Genomic DNA, 20,154 nt, shown 5'->3' on the forward strand with positions numbered 1-20,154 from the left:
CTCAAAAACTTTATTTAACACAAAATTAATAATAACAATTATCTCTTTTTAATTTTACTCTTCTCATACTCTATAGTCAATTTATCATACTCCTCAAACACAGGCATGAAGCGTTTAAAAAAGGTATCATAACTTTCTCCATATACTGGACGTGATAGCATAAGATGGTTAAAACAAGCATCAACACGCCTGGAAAATTCAGCCAAAAAGCCTGGAACCACACGTCTAGGAACGTCAGGATTAACATTATCCACGTACGCTTCATGTTCTTTCTCCTCTTCAATTTTTTCACGCAACCAGTCAACACAACTCCTTATACCCTCCCATTTTTCACCAGCTTTGTTGTAATCTCTAACCAGATCAGACATTTCAACTCAAGAATCAACCAAACAATGATAAAACATAGAGAAAATGAAAACTATTTATACTCCTTAACACATAAGTAAAACAATAATGCTCAAACCTGTACTTCAACCCCACACCCCACTCAAAATAAACAAAACACATCACCTAAAATTTTTATTGGTCACAATACCAAAAACCAAATAAAACAACCAAAATAAAATAAAGTTAAACTAACAATAAATACAAAAACACAAAACTAATACCAGCTAAAATCAAATCTCAAAAACCATTAATTAAAAACCGAACCAAAAGATATATCATAACAACTCTCTTTCTTTCCGTCAGTCTCTACAAATATATACTAACAGTCTGTCCGAATTTATGCGCACCCAAATTAGTCTATAATAAAAACACTAACTAGAAAGAGAGAAAAATGATCATATAAAGAGGATAAAAGACGAAAAGGCTAAAAATTATACCCCACCCAACCACAAACCCTAATATAAATATATAAGGAAACAAAGCTACACAACATAAATGTCTATATAAAAATCCAAACCTCCTAGAAAGACAAAGCTCTTTTGCTTAGGGGGGAAAGTATTTGCATAAAAGCAAATAACATTAAATCTTTCTGTTAAAATAATATATAATAATCGTATTCAAAGTTTCGAATAAAATAAAAACGATGTGCATGCATACTTTATTTCCCCACAAATAGATAAAAGGTAAATCTATAGGGGTCTTTTCTATATTAAATAAAAAGCTCTAAAAAGTTTTATAAAGGAATAAAACTGAGCAAAAGATGGTTCTTAAAGCAAAGGATCACAAATAAAGAAACTTAAAATATGAAAATAGTACTCACCAAGAAAATAAACAGGACACAGGCGAGGCCGCCAGTCACAAGCAAGTATGCTGGACAGAAGGCGGCCAACTGCCCGGACTCAACCGCCCGGACAACCGGAGCGGGAGTACTAACAACCTCGACAGCTCCCAAACCAGAAGCGCTGGAAATCACGCCAGGTTTTGTAGTTGTAAACACGTCGCTTCGTGCCTGATGGTAGCGGCTAAAAACAGAAAGAATAATTAATAACAAAAAATAAAATAAAATAAAACTGAAAAAAGAAAATTAAATCTATTAAAGTTTAAAACTAAAATGTTATATTACCTACAAATTACGTCTACTATTTTGGGATCTAAACAGTGGAGAAAATCCCCGTGATAATCTAACCGACCATCACGGAGATCTTCCTCATATTCCTCACTGTCCTCGATATATAGATCCTCATAAAGGGGATTCATAACTTTTAACTAGAGATCAAACTTATTCTAAAGAAAGTGTTTAATTACACTGACTATTAAAAACTAATTAAAATAAGATATTATTACCTCAAAGTTGCTAAATAGCAAAATCACACCAAATCAAGGGTGGAACAAGAAAAAGTCAAATCTGAAAATAATTAAAAAATTAAAAGGACATAAAAATAAAGGACTTAATTACCTAAAAAAGGACTCATACAATTAACCAAAAAACCATAAGAAAGTTTATAACCAAAAAACAAAAAACTTAGACACAATTTTTGAGGTTTTGAATAAATACTACTTAAAGCCTAATATTAAAATAAGTCCAATACTTAAAAATACTCACCACATAATAGAACAATAAGAGGTGTTGGGAGGAGCATTCTCTCCATCCCCACCAACAGAAGCAACAGCTAACTCCGGGGGTGACAAAGGGACAGGGTCATCTGATGGTCCCCTCTCCAGATCTTGAAGGGGGAGGACGGCAGGTGTCTCACGGACCCGTGCCCGCAGGGAAAAGCGACGCCCAAAGCTAGCGGACAATCGCCGAGAAAGCTTGACGACATCTTCGCGGTTTAAAACTGAAAAAATAAAAAACAGTTAGAAAACTTTAAAAAACAAATTAAAATCAAACTTTTAAAGATCGGACTGATACTCATAAATCTATTAGCTAAGAGATTTAAAAAGCAATTATTTCTATTTCAGCACAATCAATTAAATTGGATGAATAAAAGATGGATAAAGAGTTATCAAGAAGAAAGATACTATGCATTGGAGGAAGCTACTTCAAAAGAGTGCAGTCCGAACTTGAAAAGATTGGGTATCGCTATATCTTTTTAACAAATGTGCAATTACTATTTGCAGAAGACCTTCCCCCCAGGAAAAGAGAAATTAAGAGAAATTTTTTCAACAACCTCAGAAACGAACTAGACGAAAATACTATAATATTATTGAATTTAACAGGGAATTCACTTTTTCTAAATAGATGTAGGCAGAATCACCACAATCCAGAAAGTAGGCTATGTTTTGATAATCAAAAAATGGAATCTTATCTAAGCAATATGACCAGTCTAATAAGATTCATGCTAGCAGGACTCAAAGGAAAAGGCTTAAGTTGGGAGGAACTTAAAGAAAGAGTGGTGATTTTACCCACATCTCCACGTTTTATATTTAAGTGTTGCAACAATACACAACACCATGTTCAGGATATGAAAACCATCCATGATACAATAACAGAACTACAAAAACAATTGAAAGATCACTTTGTTACCAGAAATATACCAATGGTAAAAGTAATTCCTTTGCGACATTGGATGAACTTCATCTTGTTGAATGTGGGAATATACAAAATCTTTGGAAATGATATGACTATATTAAAAAACTTAAGCAAGAAAAAATTCCATTCAAGAAACTAGGTGCACATAAAAGCGCGCAAAAAATAATATTATACCACATCATGGACATGGAAAGAGATAACGGCCTACATATACGGCCAGAATATAATGAACTTTGGATTAATTATCTACATAACCTAAAAGATCCTGATTTCTCTCCATATAGCAGAACTTATAAGAAATTGAGTATTTACTATGAAGAAATAAAAATGTACTACTAAAAAAGATAGGGCTTACAGTGGATGATAAAACTTTAATCTTTATTTATTTTTAGGCCATGATTTTGCTTATCCTAATCCTCCTAATGGGTGAAAGTAGTGGTGTTTTACAGAGGGAACAAATTAGTTTTCTAGGTGAGTCCCATTATCTTCCCGTGGAAAAATACCCCTCCTATTATCAAAATGTAGTAAAATTCAAAATTCAAATACTAGGAGAAAAAGAATTCAGAACTATCTTTAGGGAACACTTAGAATATGGATTGTGGCATGCAATTAGATTTATGGCAAGGGGATTAATCCTTAATGATAAAATTAACCACATAGGAGTTGGGCTCTTAAATTTGAAGGAAAGTTTAAGCAGAATCAAAAATGGCACAATAACTTGTCAAATCTCAAACGTAGAAGACCTAATAATTGAATTGCACGATATGATAAAAAACAGTAAAAGTACATCCACTGATAGCCCTACTAGAAAAAAGCGCCAAGCTCCAAAAAGGCCTCATCCAGACCCTCCACCAAGTAATATACCCGATAAAAGGGACCGACAGGCTTATCCAGTATACAAAATGAGACAAATTATGGAAACAATATTTGACAATGGATTAGAAAATCCGCCTACTCTTTATAACGACAGACCAAGAACAGAGCAATTAAAATTAAGTATATCAGTATATATGGGAATAAAAAAGTTAAAACGAGAACAATTATTTAGAATAGGGCAAGTAGGAAAACTAGAATTGAAAAAATATAGAAACAAAGTCTTAAACAAAAAAGTAAGACAAGGGATAGCGAGACTACTGGGAATGGAAGGTATGCCAGACAGTACTTATGACAGGTACATGGAACAATCCTCTATAGGATTGGCAAATTTCATGGATGGAAGTAACCTCCGACTACCTAGTGGAAATACCGTTAATCCCTCTACTTCAGACGATGATAATGATAATAATGATGGATTAGTGGGCATAGACAATCTAGAGGACGAGTCAGATCCAAATATACCAGAAGGTGAGGAAGAATTCGACTATTCTGACTATGACAATGAACTGGATGATCCCACTTATCAACCTAATCTAGACCCAGACATTGACATGGACTCAAGCGTTGATTCCGAATTTGACGAAGACTCCTCAGACAATGAAAACGACACCGAAGATCAAGAAAGAAATCCGACACCGGACAATGATAGAGATCATACTAATCCTACTCCTGTCACAAATCCTACTACTGAAACTACTGTTTCTAATGTTAATCCCAACACTCCTAATACTCCTGTATCTGATCCTATAGATGTTACAAATCCTATTCCTGATACAACAGCCTCCAAAATTACACCACCACAAACACCACCACAAACACCACCCACACAAACACCACCACAAACACCACCCACACAAACAGCAACACAAACACCACCCACACAAACACCACCCACACAAACAGCAACACAAACACCACCACAAACACCACCCACACAAACAGCTACACAAACACTACCCACACAAACAGCTACACAAACACCACCCACACAAACACCACCCACACAAACACCAACACAAACACTACCCACACAAACACCACCTACACAAGCACCTGTAGATACACTAATTACACAGACACCACCTACAAAGACACCACTTACACAAAAACCACCTACCCAAGCACCTTCAAATACACCGCTTACCCAAACACCACCTACTCAGACACCTCCTACTCAAACACCTTTAACACAAACTCCTAAAAATACTCCACCTGCCACAACGCCTGAAAATTTATTACCTACCCAAAATCCTGGAGATGTATCTCCTTCATCACAATCGGAAAACTTAACACCTATGTCAAAATTGGAAAAATCAAGCCCAACCTCCGATAATTTCACTCCTCCTCCTAATACAGAGGATACTCCAATACCATCAAACTTAGACGTCAAGCCAGAAACACATGAGACTAAAACACCACCTCCACCAATCAATATACCGAAGGTAGAAAAGCAAGAAGGAAGTCAACCACCACCAATAACAGGCAAGCCAGGAAATACAGGTGACCCTGAAAATATCCTGGTGAAACCTGACATTGATTTCTTTCTGCCAGAAGAAAAAGGGGTAGATCCCCTAGCTCCTGAAAATACACCTAATCCAGAGGAATCCGGAAACTATGAAGAAAATCCCGATCCTGTTAACAACCCACCTACAAAGGAAGAAAGTGGAGAAAATAACCATCAAACCTTACGGTGTGTACATATTGACAGACTCACGAGTGAAATAATGGAGGTAGATCTCACTCTTTGTGATGATCCTAGCCACGTAGATTTACCAAGAACAATACTGGACTTGCGGCAACAAGTCCTATCATTATCAAATGAATTAGAAAATAAAATTGAAGAAATAAAAGAATTAAAATTAAGTATTATAAATATAGAAGGATCCATAGAAAACGAAAAACAAGAAAGGATTAGACTAGAAAATCTACAAAAAGAATGTGTGGAAAAATTAGCTACATTAACCACCCAATTCCAGGAATTAAGTGAATTATATAATCAACTAGGCACACAATATCAAACCCTACATGAGGAAAAATTAACATTAGAAAGTAGGGTGTCAGCAGAACAAATTAAACATAAAACTGCTGAAGAAAAATGGACTGAATTAAATAATAAATATTTACAATTGTCAGCAGACAAACTGGCTACAGAATTAAGTTTGAATGACTTAAAAAGTAAAGTAACATCATTAACAATTGCCAACACCCAAATAAAAGAAGAGAAAGAGCTAATAGAAACAAAACTAGATAGCAGGGAAAAAAGGATAATCACTCTCGAAAATAATGAAAGGGAACTAAATAATGATATTTTAAATCTTAAAAAGATGATTAATAAACTGGAATTAGCTAAAGAAAAAGCCATAAACGAAAAATCCTCTCTACAAAACCAGTTGGATGCCGCCATCCACACCAAAGATAGATTTAAAGATGATAAAGTGGAATGGCTAAATAAGGAAATAAGAGAAATAGAATTAAAAAGGGCACTTTTAGAGGGAAAATTAGCAGAATGTAATAAAGCAAAAAGGGATCTAGAATTAGAACAGGATAATGCACAAAAACAATATGGCAGTAATATAAGAACAATGAAAAAAGAATTAGAAAATAAAATTTTCAAGTTACAGAACCAGCTTCAATCTGCGACTTTAAACATAAATAAAGGGATAGAAACTGTTCAAAACTTGGAAAATGAAAAGGCTAAAGCAGAAAATAGGGAATTAACGTTAATTGCTCAAAAAATAGAGTTAGAATCTAACATAAAAACACTTAACAAGACACTAGCATCAAAATTATTAAAAAATCGATTTTTAAGAACTCTATATACAAAAACCAATAGACATAACATAAAACTAATGAAAGAAAATAGGATATTAAAAAAGAGACAAGTACTAGACAACAGCAATCTTCCGCTTCGATCTGACAATACACCAAAAACAGAAGACGATGCCCCAGAACAAAACTCCGGTACTCCAGAAACACCAGCTCTACCTAAAAGTGATCCAGCAGGATCAGTGGCAGTACCATCAGACTCATCTAAACCTCCAGGTACACCCAATCCTCCCACTGGAGACAATAATCCGCCGAAATCCTCAACTGAAAATCCTAATGAAGAACAAGAGGAAGACAGCAGCGATTCATCAAAAGATGAAGATAATCAAGATGAGCTTGATTTTTCGGGATTGAGAACATACGAAGCAATATCAGGACAAATAGCAACAAATCTAGACGAGATAAAAACATTAAAAAATCTAGTTACACAAGATACTGAGACAAAAGATAGACTAATAAGACTAGAACATAAAAACAATATACTTGAGGAACTTTTAAATAAAATAACAACTGATAATGAAAAAACACATGATATAATAGATTCACTGCCAAACAGTGGATTTACACCTCTCTTTTCAAAGATAAATTTTAGACACACACTAAAACTCCAACCATTCGAACTAAAAGACAAAATGCAAGATATTTATGACGTCCTAAGAGGTTCAAAATCAGTACTGCAGAAAAGAATTTACGAAAGAATAATGGCTGAACTAGACCTACTATCTAACTACCTTATCAATATCATACCACTTGGGGATGGAACTATGGTAATCGATCCCTCCTTATTGAGGGAATGTGTAGACCTAGTGGCAACAGAAAAACCAATAGCTAGCATGTTGTACCATAATGATTATCTTTGGGCCTTTAATACGGATAAACATTATGGATACAAATACAAAGCTATGTGGTTCGGGGGAGTGCCACAGTGGAGCCTGAGGGAAAGGACGATTTACTCGTCTACCTTTCCCCCAGAACTCCTCTGTGACAAAACCCTCGTCCATCATAACTCTGTTTACTGCCTAAGTCAACATACTAGAGCATCAGACTACAGCTGCATTAAAGATGTGGAAAAGGCCTGTAATTATACCTATTCATTCTCAGCTGACCCTCACATGGACTTAATAGAAGACCTGGTTTATGCCTGTAGCGCCAGCTGTGAAATTTACCTACACAAAGGAACACCTATCGCAGAGTTCATCATGACTCCAGATATTGTGGCGAAATATTTCGGAAAAACTGGATCCGCAAACGATATCCTGGGGGTTATGTATGATTTCCTAATGCACCATTGGTGGTCAATTTTTGTATGGCTCAGCTTCGGGGGCTTCAACGTCCTAATTGTTATCCTGACCTGTTTCAGCAACTATTTCATCAGCAACCAAGGAGAATTTAGATGGGTTCCATGCAATAAAACGGATATGAAAAATCTGGCAAAATGCTGTTGTTGTAAACCTCAGGATATCAGAAGCTCAGAATACGAACTGGTCCCCATACAAAGACCAACAGACCAAACTTCCTAGAATGATAGACCATAATACCCTGATCCTCAGAACTACAAATGACAAACGAACAAATAGACATCATATTGCTTTGCTGAGTCTAGTGACTTGGGAACGGTGAAAATGACCTAGGATCCTAAAAAGATTTTTAAGAAAAGAAAACTGGCTTGTCAAGGAATATCTGGAAATTAATTCATTTAGGCAATAAAAATCAATAAAATATCCTATCCTTTAACCAAAAAATACGGAATTCATTCTTCTACCACCTTATTGGACAAAAAGACCATTTGTTGACAAAGACTCTACTACCAAACATTGAAAAGCAATGTAATAATTTTTATTAATAACTAACTCTCAGCAGTGACAATCCAAGACGACATTTAAAGTATTTTTCTTTGACTTTTGAGGACATCAAAATAGAAATCAAACTATATCCACTTTTTACACCAATAATAATATGAACCAATTTTTAGATCAAGAACCAGCAGAACTAGTGTGTAAACTAGTCTAGATAGACTGACACCTTAGGACAGCTGCCAGCTACAGAGTTAAAACTACTTATACCTGCCCCTCTTGGGTTCTATTGCTCGTATAAGACCAGTAAGTAAACTCTCTTTCTTCTTGAAAAAGAAGACTCTCGAGCCATACCTGTCACTCTTGTGCTTAGCTACTCGTTGGCCGAGAGCGCTGCCTGCCCCGCCCATTTTTGTGAGCGTATAAGTGGGTTGGAATAAACAGCTGAAACCATCACCATGTCAGACTTGTCATCACTAGATGTTTTAACAAACCAACTAATAGTAGCGGACGGTCCTTTTAACATTGGAAGATACCAAAATGTCTTAGCGGATGCACTGAATAACCTAGTCCTAATGCCAAATAACACTGATTTTACACCACCAGAGTGGAGAGACTTAATCGACAAAAACCAAACTATATTTACACCTAGACATGAACTTCCGCTTACACCTTCAGATATGATCACCCTGTATCCCAACAAATGGATTTCAGGAGAAATTATATTTGCATACTTAATGGAGGAGCTAGGATACATAGAAGGGCTATCAATTTTTGATACCTATTTTGGGGATATGTTACATAAATACGAAAAAGAAGTACTAACCCAGATGCTCCAAGATAAAGCCAGATATTTACTGAGTAAAGAAGTTTTTATTATACCCCTACACATAAGAGGAAACCACTGGGCTTTTGTAATTGTTCACAAGTCATGTGACATGATTGAGTATTATGATTCTCTACTACAATGGGATATAACAGAACACCGAGTCTACATAACTAACCTTCTCAGAAAACTACATGATTTTCTGATCTTCGAAAAAATCTTAACAAGCCCTGTCACCACTAAAATAGTGACAGATACCCCACAACAACCCAACTTAACAGACTGTGGACTGTTTGTGTGCCGCACGGCAGTGGCAGTACTAAGAAATTATCCTCTGGATTTCAATCTACAAGACTTGGGATTTTTTCGAAGAATCATAGCAGACAAACTACTTGGACGTGACACTGCAAAATTACTGTTACTACAACCACAGCTACTTAAAGAATCCTATGACAAACAATCAAACAATCAAGCAGATAATACTACACCAGTAAACAACTTACCACCCCATCAACAAATAGAGAACAGAAATTGCAGTACTGCGGAAAGATTGTTCAAGAAAAGATATGAAGAACTACTTGAACATCTAAGCATGACCGACCTACCTTACCTGGATTATAACAGCAAAGGAAAGCTCGTCACACAGAACTTCACAGGAAATTATAAAGATTGCAGAAAGATGAGTGAAGTACTTCATGTTCTGCGAAAAAAGACAAAGAAGAATGTAACTGAAATATGGAAATACTTGGCAGAAGAAGTTAAAAAAGATGACCGGTTCTTAATTGAATGGGTCTCAAAAATAAGTGACACAATAACACCGCTTAGTTTCTTACCTGGATCCAGAGGAAACAGCCAAAGGCTAAGAAGACTTATGAAGCTAGGAAATATAACCCATCTAAACCGACCACCATATACTGAAAACAAATTCAAAAACAAGCGGAAAAAGCCATCCAAGAAGAAAAATAAATTCCAAGTATCTGACCTCAACAAATAATCAACTATCCTACCCTATGGACTACCAGACATTGGACAATTAAGAAGACAACACCTCAGGAAATATAAAAACTATACTAAAAAACTTAGACTATCGTAAAATAATATACTTTATGTCCTTAAACACTTATTTATACTAACTAATTTATGTCACGAGTAAAATTAATGAAATTTTTACTATTTTAATTCAGATTTAGCACGAGTAGAATTAAAAAACTCTTTATAATATGATAAATAAAACACGTCCTAGCATAAAAATCTTGTGTAAAGTAAAAAGTCCACAGAAAATTTAAAAACAAAAATTGTAGAATAAGCCACGCTAATGCTATGTTGTAAAATATTAAAAATTAGAAGACCAAAACTACTCTATAACTTAGATTTAAGGTTTTTAATCAAGTATAATATAATTAAAAAAGGTTGCCTAGCCCATAACGTTATATCAAAAATCTAATGAATAGCTGCTCTTATCAAAGAAAGGTTGGTGATAAAAGTGTTATTGGCTATGTAACCTCTTAAAATACTGTAAAACCAGCGGAAAAAATGCATAAATAAAAAAGAGGTTAAAATATTAATGCACTTTCTCAATTGGTTATTATTTATAACATATTGATAAAATAATAATATGAAAAGATTATTGTAACGAGTTATTAAAAATAATTGATACTCACCACATTTAAATAAGAATGCTGACAGTAATACACTGCAGAGGCCCAAAATGGCTGCTATAACTGGACCGCGGTCAGGGTCACCCGAGCTGACCCAGCTGACACCCGACTGGGCCAGCTGGTGAAGCAACAGCTGAAAAATAAAATAAAGTCATATTTTCTTAAAGTCTTAATCATAAAAGTTAAAAACTAAAATTATTTGACTAGCCATAAATTCAATCATAGAAGAAATAATTATATTTCAGGATATAACTCAGGAATGATTGCAATTATATGGAAAAATAATAGATAACTTTTAAGAATACGTATAAAATTTAGTCAATAAAACATTTATTCAGTGACAATTGAAAGGAAGACTAAATATTATATACCCAAAATGCGTTACATAGGATTAAAAACCCAAAGAAAATGAACTTTTTAAACAGTGACCAAATGACCGAATAATATGTAAATATTTGTAATTTAACTATCATTTTATTTTGCAAAACTAGGCAAACGGTCTCACAAAATTCAGCCAATTTTAGTTTTGAAAAATAAAAAGATATCAATAATGTAATATAATGTAATAATGTATGACAAATTAATTATGATAAAATGAATTACCTTTAACTGTGCTATCGTCTCCTCCTTGGACATCGACCCTGCACTCAACATATCCACCAGCTTACCGCTGGCGTATATGTTCAGTGCGTTAAACTGCTGCAATGTGAGGTTGTACTCGGCCAAAACCTCGTACACCCTCGCCATAGCAGCTTCGTTTAACATCAGGTCGGACAGTAAAAAACAATAATAAATCTAAAAATAAAGTAAGGTAACTTAAATATGTGATAATATTTTTCACGAAGGCTAAAATAGAACTTAAATAACTAAAACTTTAAGGAGAAATTGAATTTTTTCACTCAAGAATTAAAAGCCTACATACAAAGATATTTTTTCTTTCATTTATCACTAATTTTTAAGCTCTAAAAGCATTATTTAGCACTATTTCTCCAAATTTAAAAATTACAAAATTTTCAGCTTGTAGCCACCATATTAAGACTAAAATATAAAATCACCAAAAATGGCGTAGTCAAAATTGTAACGCGGCATTCGTCGCTTTCTCTTACAAATACGACTTTACGTATTTTTGGTATAAGTTCTATAGGCCCTCGTTAAAATAATGTATTCTATAAGAAAACAAAAGTAAACTATAAGAAAAACCAATATATATATTTATCGTAAAAGAATATTACGTTCGTCTGTGAAAAAATAACAAAAAAATTTTAAAAATCATATATAAAAAATATCTCAAATTTATATACCCTCAAAAAATTAAGTCAAATGCGACCATCTTTCATCTTAACCTCATGAAAATGGCAAAGCAGGACTTCTCTTTTTGGGGGGGGAGCATGGATCAACATTTCACCCTCTTAGTCATTTTACAACATACAGAAAATTGTAGAGTAGCCTTGCAAGGGAGAAAAGTAGATCCTAATTTAACTTCTATATTATTTTTCAAAGAAACATCAAATAAATAGATAATCCAGATAAATCTAGTTATGTTTAAAATGATTAATAATTATGTGCCTATAACTTTTCCACCAATAGAATATGCTTATTAATTTGCCTCCTTATTTATGATGAAATTATATTTAGAACAAAAAATAATTCTTTCAAAAATAAAGATTTATAAAAACATCTGGTTAAGTACGAATTCAATAAGCTGAAAGGCACCATAAGAGTTTTCCACGAGTTAACACATAAAAAAAATAAGCCTTCCCCCATGTCATAATTTTACCCACATATGTGCAAACTAATACTTCCCTTTAAAGATCTCTCCTTTATGCATTTAGTCGTTGAATCAAAACTTAATCCTTTTTATGGTAATTCATACAAAACCACGAAAATAGTTAAATCAATAGTCAAATATTTTCTAGTATAACAATAACAATGGTGTGGATTTTCTGGTTTCAGAGAGTTTCTGCTTGTGATTTTATAGTTCCTTAAGACCACGAGAACAGTTATTGGCTTAAATCTCTCAAGCATAGGACTCGTTGAAATCACTGATTCCATATCTTCATGTTTAACATGTGCAAAAATACAATGTGATCACTTTACAATTTTTAATTTGTTATCTTATCACTTTGTATAAACACTCAATGATTTTTCAAATGTCTCAAAGAGAAGTTAAAAGAGAAGCATTTGGTGATACTCTGTTTGGATAGTAGGCTCTGCCCAGTTAGCTGGGAAGTCAGGCCTATAAAATGTGGCCCATTCGGGCTATACAGTCAGTTGTGATATAGCAAGACAAATCACCAGTCGAATTTCTTAAGGGATAAGTCGGGTTAAATCTTTGACTAGAACTTAGCTTGAGTAAAACTTCTCTCTGAGATTTTTGGCCATAACATACCTAAAATAAAATAGATTTTGTTAGATAAAATTATTCAATTTCCTTAAAAATAAAGATCTGAGATATTAAAAAACTTTGTTTATATTTTAGGTATAGGGGGGAAATAATAGGGTTTAAGCCCCTATGGGCTAACATAAATAGGTAGCTATTAAGATTAAGTACAAAGAATAATATTTGTTCGGACCTTAAGATATCACAATAGATTCCATATTCCGGAATCGCCTGATGGATCTGAGGCTCTGACAGGTCTTATTTCTTTAGCAGTATAATTCCTATACCATAAGATAACACCAAAGACTGACATAGAGTTGTCTAAAGGCTGGTTAGTGAACCTACGCGGGGATCTTACTCTGAGGTTGGACGGAATTTTATTTCTCAATAATTTTGTACTAAGTTTCTGACATAACACCAGAGACGACCTAACGTTATCTCACGGTTGGTTAGCCGGTCTGTTCGCTCAGATCTGGCTTATTCGACGAACCTTAGTATAAAATATTAGGGAACTTTGTATATTTGACGCCAAGACTTTAAGATAACACCATAAGCCGGCTACCTAATCGTGGTCGCAGGTTGGTTAGTGAATCCGCCACAATATCGTGTAAGTCGGTGAGATCTTAATCTATAGATCTTGGCCTAAAATATTTAATTAAAATTTTGGATCTACTGCAGTTCACGGTAAAATATTGCTGGTAACGAATATTGCTAAAAATTTATGAATTTTAAAGGCTGCTAGCTGCCAAACGGCTGAACGTACAGATCAATCTTGCACACTGTTTTAAGCGGTATAAGAAGGACTACAAATAATCTGGAATAGCAATAAATCAATAATGCCTAATTATCTCGCAGTCCAGAGAAATGCGCGAAAAAGACCTATTTTACGCGGTTTTTCTTCAGTGAAGCTTTCCCTGTGCATCATTGGATCTTGGCTATTCCAGATTATTGGTAGGCCTTTTTATGCCGCTTAAAATGGTGTGCAGGTATTATCTATACGTTCAGCCGTTTGGCAGCTAGCAGCCTTTAAAATTCATAAATTTTTAGCAATATTCGTTACCAGCAATATTTTACCGTGAACTGCAGTAGATCCAAAATTTTATATAGGGCATCAATAACTTAAAAGTTTGATTTCCAATAGACGTATGATCGTTGATATACATTCCTGAAACCGTCAATAACACGCTATTTTCGGAATAGGGTTTTTAGGCAAATTATATATCTACTGCTTAGTAATCTATTATCTAGTGATTTGGTTTTTAAGTATAAATAGTCATTTCATTGGATGGTATTTCTAATCAGAAAGATATTAGTGTTTCACTGAATCGAGCTTGGACCGGGAGAGGAAGTGAGAGCGCTGCGCCTTGGCCATAGTAGTGTGACTGAAGGACGCGACTGTTCCGGGAACCGGGTAGTGAAGCATGGCACTTGAGGGGGGAGTCGAATCTCAAAACCCATTTCTTAAAGTTTTGATTTAAAAAAAAGGTTCTATTTTTTTAAAATGAAAAAAAGCATTTGGGGGGGGGGGAGATTTTTTTCTAGGGGCGAGTTCTCTTGGGACGGTGGTGGTACCATCCCCCAAAATTAATATAAACCTTCCCGGGACCTATTAGAAGCTACCCTGAAAAGGAAAACCCGGTCGGTTCAGCGGTTAGCGAGATCCTACAAACAAACAAACAGACATACAGACATCGTTCTACTTTGTATTACAGATACAGCTTCTTACAGATATAAAATGAAAAATAGTAAGATCAAAACCAGCTTTGTTAGCCCCAAGAAACCAAATGTCCAGGCTAATAAAACTAGTATTATTTTTTCTTATGATTCTACCTTCATACCGATTTCTCACAGAAGAAAATTTGATAAAATTTTGTCCACCAAGTGCAAATTCTATAAGACGGACTTGACCTACAACAGCAGGACGAGCTAACCACTCAACTAGCTTTGGAACATCTTTATAGAATGAGAATGAAACACCCTCTGGAAGTGAAAAAAAAAACAATGTTTACCTGGTGGGTTGACAATCAGGGATTAATAATTAACTTTTCCAGTATATCTTCGAAACCGAATGAAAATCCAACGGATTAGAACCGGTACTCAGCCATAAACCATGTATAGCATCATATTACAGACAATTTTCCACAAATATTAAGATAAAACTATAAGAATGATACCAGTTTCTTTTGTCCGGAAATTCGGCCCAATTTGTCTAACAAAACTGGTTTTAATCTTATAATTTTATATTTTCATATCTGCAGAAAGCTGTCTATGATATGATGCGATAAATAAACATTCTAACAAATAATACATATTTAGAACAGAAGAACCTGTCATTTTGCATCTTGGAGGTGAATACTATCCAAATGCGTTTGAAGCAAAGTAAGTATATGTATTTTACAAAAAAAAATTAATTATACCTTTGTAACAAATCAAATCTAAATTCTCCATCTTGTAATATAAATTGATGGAAATTAAAATACACGAAGCTAAGGTCACTCCAGTCTCTTTCCCCTAAAGTGTAAACTTTTCAGTAGCAGTATCAGGTAGAGATTACCTACACTACCAACTAATCAAACCTTATCTATAATTAATGCCTTTCCTATAACAATTGCATTAACCCTTAACGGTCGGGGGTGACGGAGGGGGGGGGCGTTGAACGCCCCCCCCCCCTTCGGTTTTTCTACCTCATTTTCTGTGTGTGAAAGATAAAGAGCCCAAACTGCGTGACTTTTTAAGTATGGGTATTGGGTATGACACATAACTGAGAGTTTTTAGAATATCTCCATCCTGGCGCGCACACAACAACGACTTAAACAAAGCATTTTATCATTCCAAAATACTAAATTATCCTCTAGTAGTACATCCTTATATGAAATACAGGTGTTCAAGTCACTTTCAGGTTCCAGGTATGATCCTGCAGGTCCTGATCCTCCAGGTCTCCAGAAATCTTTAAAAGGCTCCTGTGGCCGCAATTTTTGACTTAGAGACGTCAAATTTTATACTTAAGCTTTTCTTACATGTCTACATAACGTATTAAAGTTTCATAAAGATTCGCCGCCGTTTTCCCGCCGACCCGCCAAGTACAGCTGCGGTCGCTGAAATCTATATTTTGATATTTGTAAAATTTACATAAAAACAAACATTTTCTGAAAAAAATTGTTCTTTTAGCTTTAAAAATAAGAAAATTACAGCCGTTTGAAATTTTTAAGTAAAAACAGACTTAAAAACAAAGATTGTTAATTAAAAAAAGGGTGAAGGAAGCGAAAAATGACTTAGACTTATAAAAGGTCGGAAATTCATTATCAAACAGGGGACTTTCACAAAAAAAATTGAGCCCTCTAGATTTAATAGGAACTGAGATAATAGGGGGGGGGCGTTGAACACCCCCCCCCCCCCCCCCCGATCGATTAAGGTGCGGCAAGGGGCCCGACTGTAAAGGGTTAACTATTACAATTCCATGCTCACAAGTTGCATAATAAGGTTAACTGCAAAGGAAATTAACAAAGAATAAAATTGATAGTTATTTTTAATTTCAAAATATATAATAAAATATTATTTTTCAGACCTCAAAAGTACCCTGTAGTAGTGTGTCCTAACTCAGCAGTTCTTCATCCTTGGTGTAATGGTATTAATTTTAGCAAAAACTTTAATTATAAACTTACTGGATAGAAAAAAAAGTTTTCATCTACATATATATAACTCTTTTAATACATACCTATAAAACATTTGTAAAAAAAAAAGGAAGAAAACTAAAGCTATGAAAAAATACAGGGTGCGCCACATAAAACCGGACTTTTTTTAAACGGCCATAGCGTCAAAACTACTGGACCAATCAGGATGTTTGACCCCACTATAAAAAGCTTAGGTAATGACCTTTTAGCACAAAAAAATCTTTGGGCGAAGATGGGCTCGTACTCCAAGCTGGCCGCGCTTATGTTCAGCAAGGCAGATTTGAAATGCGCTGGTGGTATAATATTGATTCTCGACTAGGGCCCACTAAATCGGACCTCAGCCCATTTGTAGATGATGTAGAGTTATGCAACTTGCTGGGGATACTGTCAGATATATAAGTAAGACACTAGAAAAGACTAGAGCTCTCTATCTAAAATGGCTTGGCTGTAGTACTCCGGCAAAGTGAAACGTGGCAAATTTAGAGATGTCAAAAACGTCAAAAATCGTGTAAAATCGTGAAAATTTCTCGATTCTCGACGTTAGAGACCCATATTTTAGACTTTGGATTGCGCTGACAACCCTAGCTGAATCTTCATGCCATTTCCAAAAAGGTGTAGAACGTCGTTCTAGCTCAACGGTGGCCCAAATGAGAGCCGCCGTGTTGAAGGGCAGCTTGAAAGTTGGGTGAATTTGGATCCTGCGGTTACTCACTTTTCTAAGGAAATGGGGCCTCCCAGCAGCCTGATCTTAACTCAATGGACTTTTGGGCCTAGAGCTACTTTGAAGCATGCACCAATAGACGTGCCCATACCACAAAGACCTCCCTTATTGCCACTATCAAGGAGAACTTCGCCAGCTTGGACAGGTACATTTTGACCTAGGCCTGCCGGCGGTTGAGGAGGCTGGTGGAGGCGGTGATTGATTCTGGCGGCGATTTTATTAAATGATCTAATAGTCATATACCTAGTTAGCTTCCCAGTTTTTAAAATTTAATAAAATATTTAAAATTGACGATTTTATGTTCATTTGTTCACAAATTAGAAAAAGTCCGGTTTTATGTGGCGCACCCTGTACTATAACATGATCATCAACCTTGTGCAGTTATAAGATTAAAACCAGTTTTGTTAGTCCTAAAGGGGCCAAAAGCTTTTGCTAACCAAACTGATTAGAATTTTATGATTTTTACTTTCATATTCATGGAAAATTGTCTGTAATACAATGTGTTACATGATTTTTCAGTATGGCGGAGAATTGATACAGCATCTTGGGGCTAAAAAACTGGTTTTAATCTTACAATTGTACATTTTATATCGGTGAAAAGCTGTGTATAATACGATGCGAGAAATAACTATTACTAGGTTCAGATGAAAGAGTAAGGACAGTTGAAAAGGAACTTGCTGTTGGATATGAGTATGATCAAGGAATTGGACCAGCCACCTGCACTACTTTTCATGTATGAATTGTTTTTTTAATCACAAAGGGAGGAGTAGGTTACGCTAAAAATCCGTAAAGGTGTGAGTTTTAAGGCTTAAAAATAGTAGCAGAGCGGTAATATTCGCTAAATATGTGTATTTCTTAATGAAAAGAACTATAGACAATTTTTTTAAAAGTTAACTTTATATATCTTTATCATTTTGCTACTGTTTTTAACTTAAAACTCACCCTTTTTTAGCGTAACCTACTCCCTTTAGCATTACAGTATATAGTGAAAAATGAATTAAGAATAAAGTTAGGGAATAATTAATATCAAGATTAAAGTTAATTATGTAAACTGCGAACCAAAAAAATAGGCAAATCTGAATTTTCAGAATAGTAGCTTTATTATTCATTTAGTATGTTTTTACTTTAAACATAAAATGTAGATGCATATTTTGGTTACAAGTTTCCACTGTTAATTTTTATTAATCAGCACTAATGAAGCACAAGATCTCAAAAACAGCATTTGGGGGTGAACCAAAAAGATATGCAAATATAAAAGAAAATAAAACGGGAAAAGTTATTTTGCACTTTTCTTCACTTTTTTGGTGAGCCAAATGTTATCTAAGTACACTCCCACTACAACAACTTGTCTATTAACCTATGTACCATTTTTTGTAGTCATAGGAATTTTTTTCTATTTTAATACTGCTTGGCTGGAGGCTGCTATGAATACAAAAATTGGATCATGGTTTAATATATAGGTTGTCATCATGGGCATGCACTTAAATAACATTTGGCTCACCATCACCACCAGTAGGAGCATCTTAAAGGCCACCATAATCAAAATCAAGATTTTAAAATGGATTTTTTAGCACATCAAAAAACATTTTTGTTTACTTTTGAGGGTAATTTTTATTTTTAACATGTATGTAGCTTCATCCATAAGACTGGAGGTCAGCAGCTATCCTATCAAGTGATAGGGGTCGAATTTCTTTTTTTTAATATTTCCTATTTAGAAAAATCATTAATTTCTACCTTATACTATATTTCATAATAATTAATGCATAAATTCCTTTAAAAATTGTTAATTATTTAGAATCAATCTTTAAAAGAGGAGAAAGGTGCAAAAAAAATATTTCCATTGCTTTGTTTTGGATTTGCATATCTTTTTGGTTCACCAGTTTTTCCCCCAAATGCTGTTTTTGAGATCTTGTGCTTCATAGGTACTGATTATTAAAAAATTAACAGTGGAAACTTGTAACCAAAAGATGCATCTACATTTCATATTTACAGTAAAACCATCCTAATAAATAATAAAGCTGCTATTCTGAAAATTCATATTTGCCTTTTTTTTAGTTCACAGTTTATTATTTCTTATCCTTTATTAGATATTATGAATGAATGATGTTTTTTAGGATGATTCTGGTTATCAAGTTGTTATAATAGTACCTAGTGGAACATTGATAGGTATGATATAATCAAATACATCATTAATCATTTACAATTTTATTTTCAATATTTCTTGAAATGTTTTCTAATTATTTCAGATGCAGTCAAAATATTTAGAGTTGATGAATGTCATATTAGGAATGGTAAGAAATTTAAATATTTAATTTCTAAATATAATAACAAGGATGACAACATTCATAAGTAGCAAAGCTCAAAAATTTTTATTGTGTATCAGGAAAAAAATACTGTAAAGCAGTGTCATATAATAAGTATTAATATTGGTAAAATAGGGAAATCATCACACCTTTAAAATCACGCAACCTTATAATATTGAA

The 20,154-nt window shown here is 34.4% G+C and overlaps 1 protein-coding gene across 2 annotated transcripts in view; it reads left to right on the plus strand.

The window, feature by feature from the left end:
* LOC145303800 (uncharacterized) overlaps positions 1–20,154 on the plus strand; it is an 80,543-nt gene that overhangs the window by 31,551 nt on the left and 28,838 nt on the right. For both annotated transcript variants that reach the window (XM_080145420.1, XM_080145419.1), the window contains exons 9-13: positions 15,596–15,658; positions 16,843–16,904; positions 18,310–18,404; positions 19,786–19,837; positions 19,918–19,962. In XM_080145420.1, the coding sequence (XP_080001546.1) occupies positions 15,596–15,658; positions 16,843–16,904; positions 18,310–18,404; positions 19,786–19,837; positions 19,918–19,962 (317 nt within the window). The remainder of the gene's footprint in view (positions 1–15,595; positions 15,659–16,842; positions 16,905–18,309; positions 18,405–19,785; positions 19,838–19,917; positions 19,963–20,154) is intronic.

The sequence above is a fragment of the Acartia tonsa genome, chromosome 13 (assembly GCF_053477335.1).
Source record: "Acartia tonsa isolate MP-2025a chromosome 13, ASM5347733v1, whole genome shotgun sequence".
In the NCBI taxonomy this organism is placed as follows: domain Eukaryota; kingdom Metazoa; phylum Arthropoda; class Copepoda; order Calanoida; family Acartiidae; genus Acartia; species Acartia tonsa.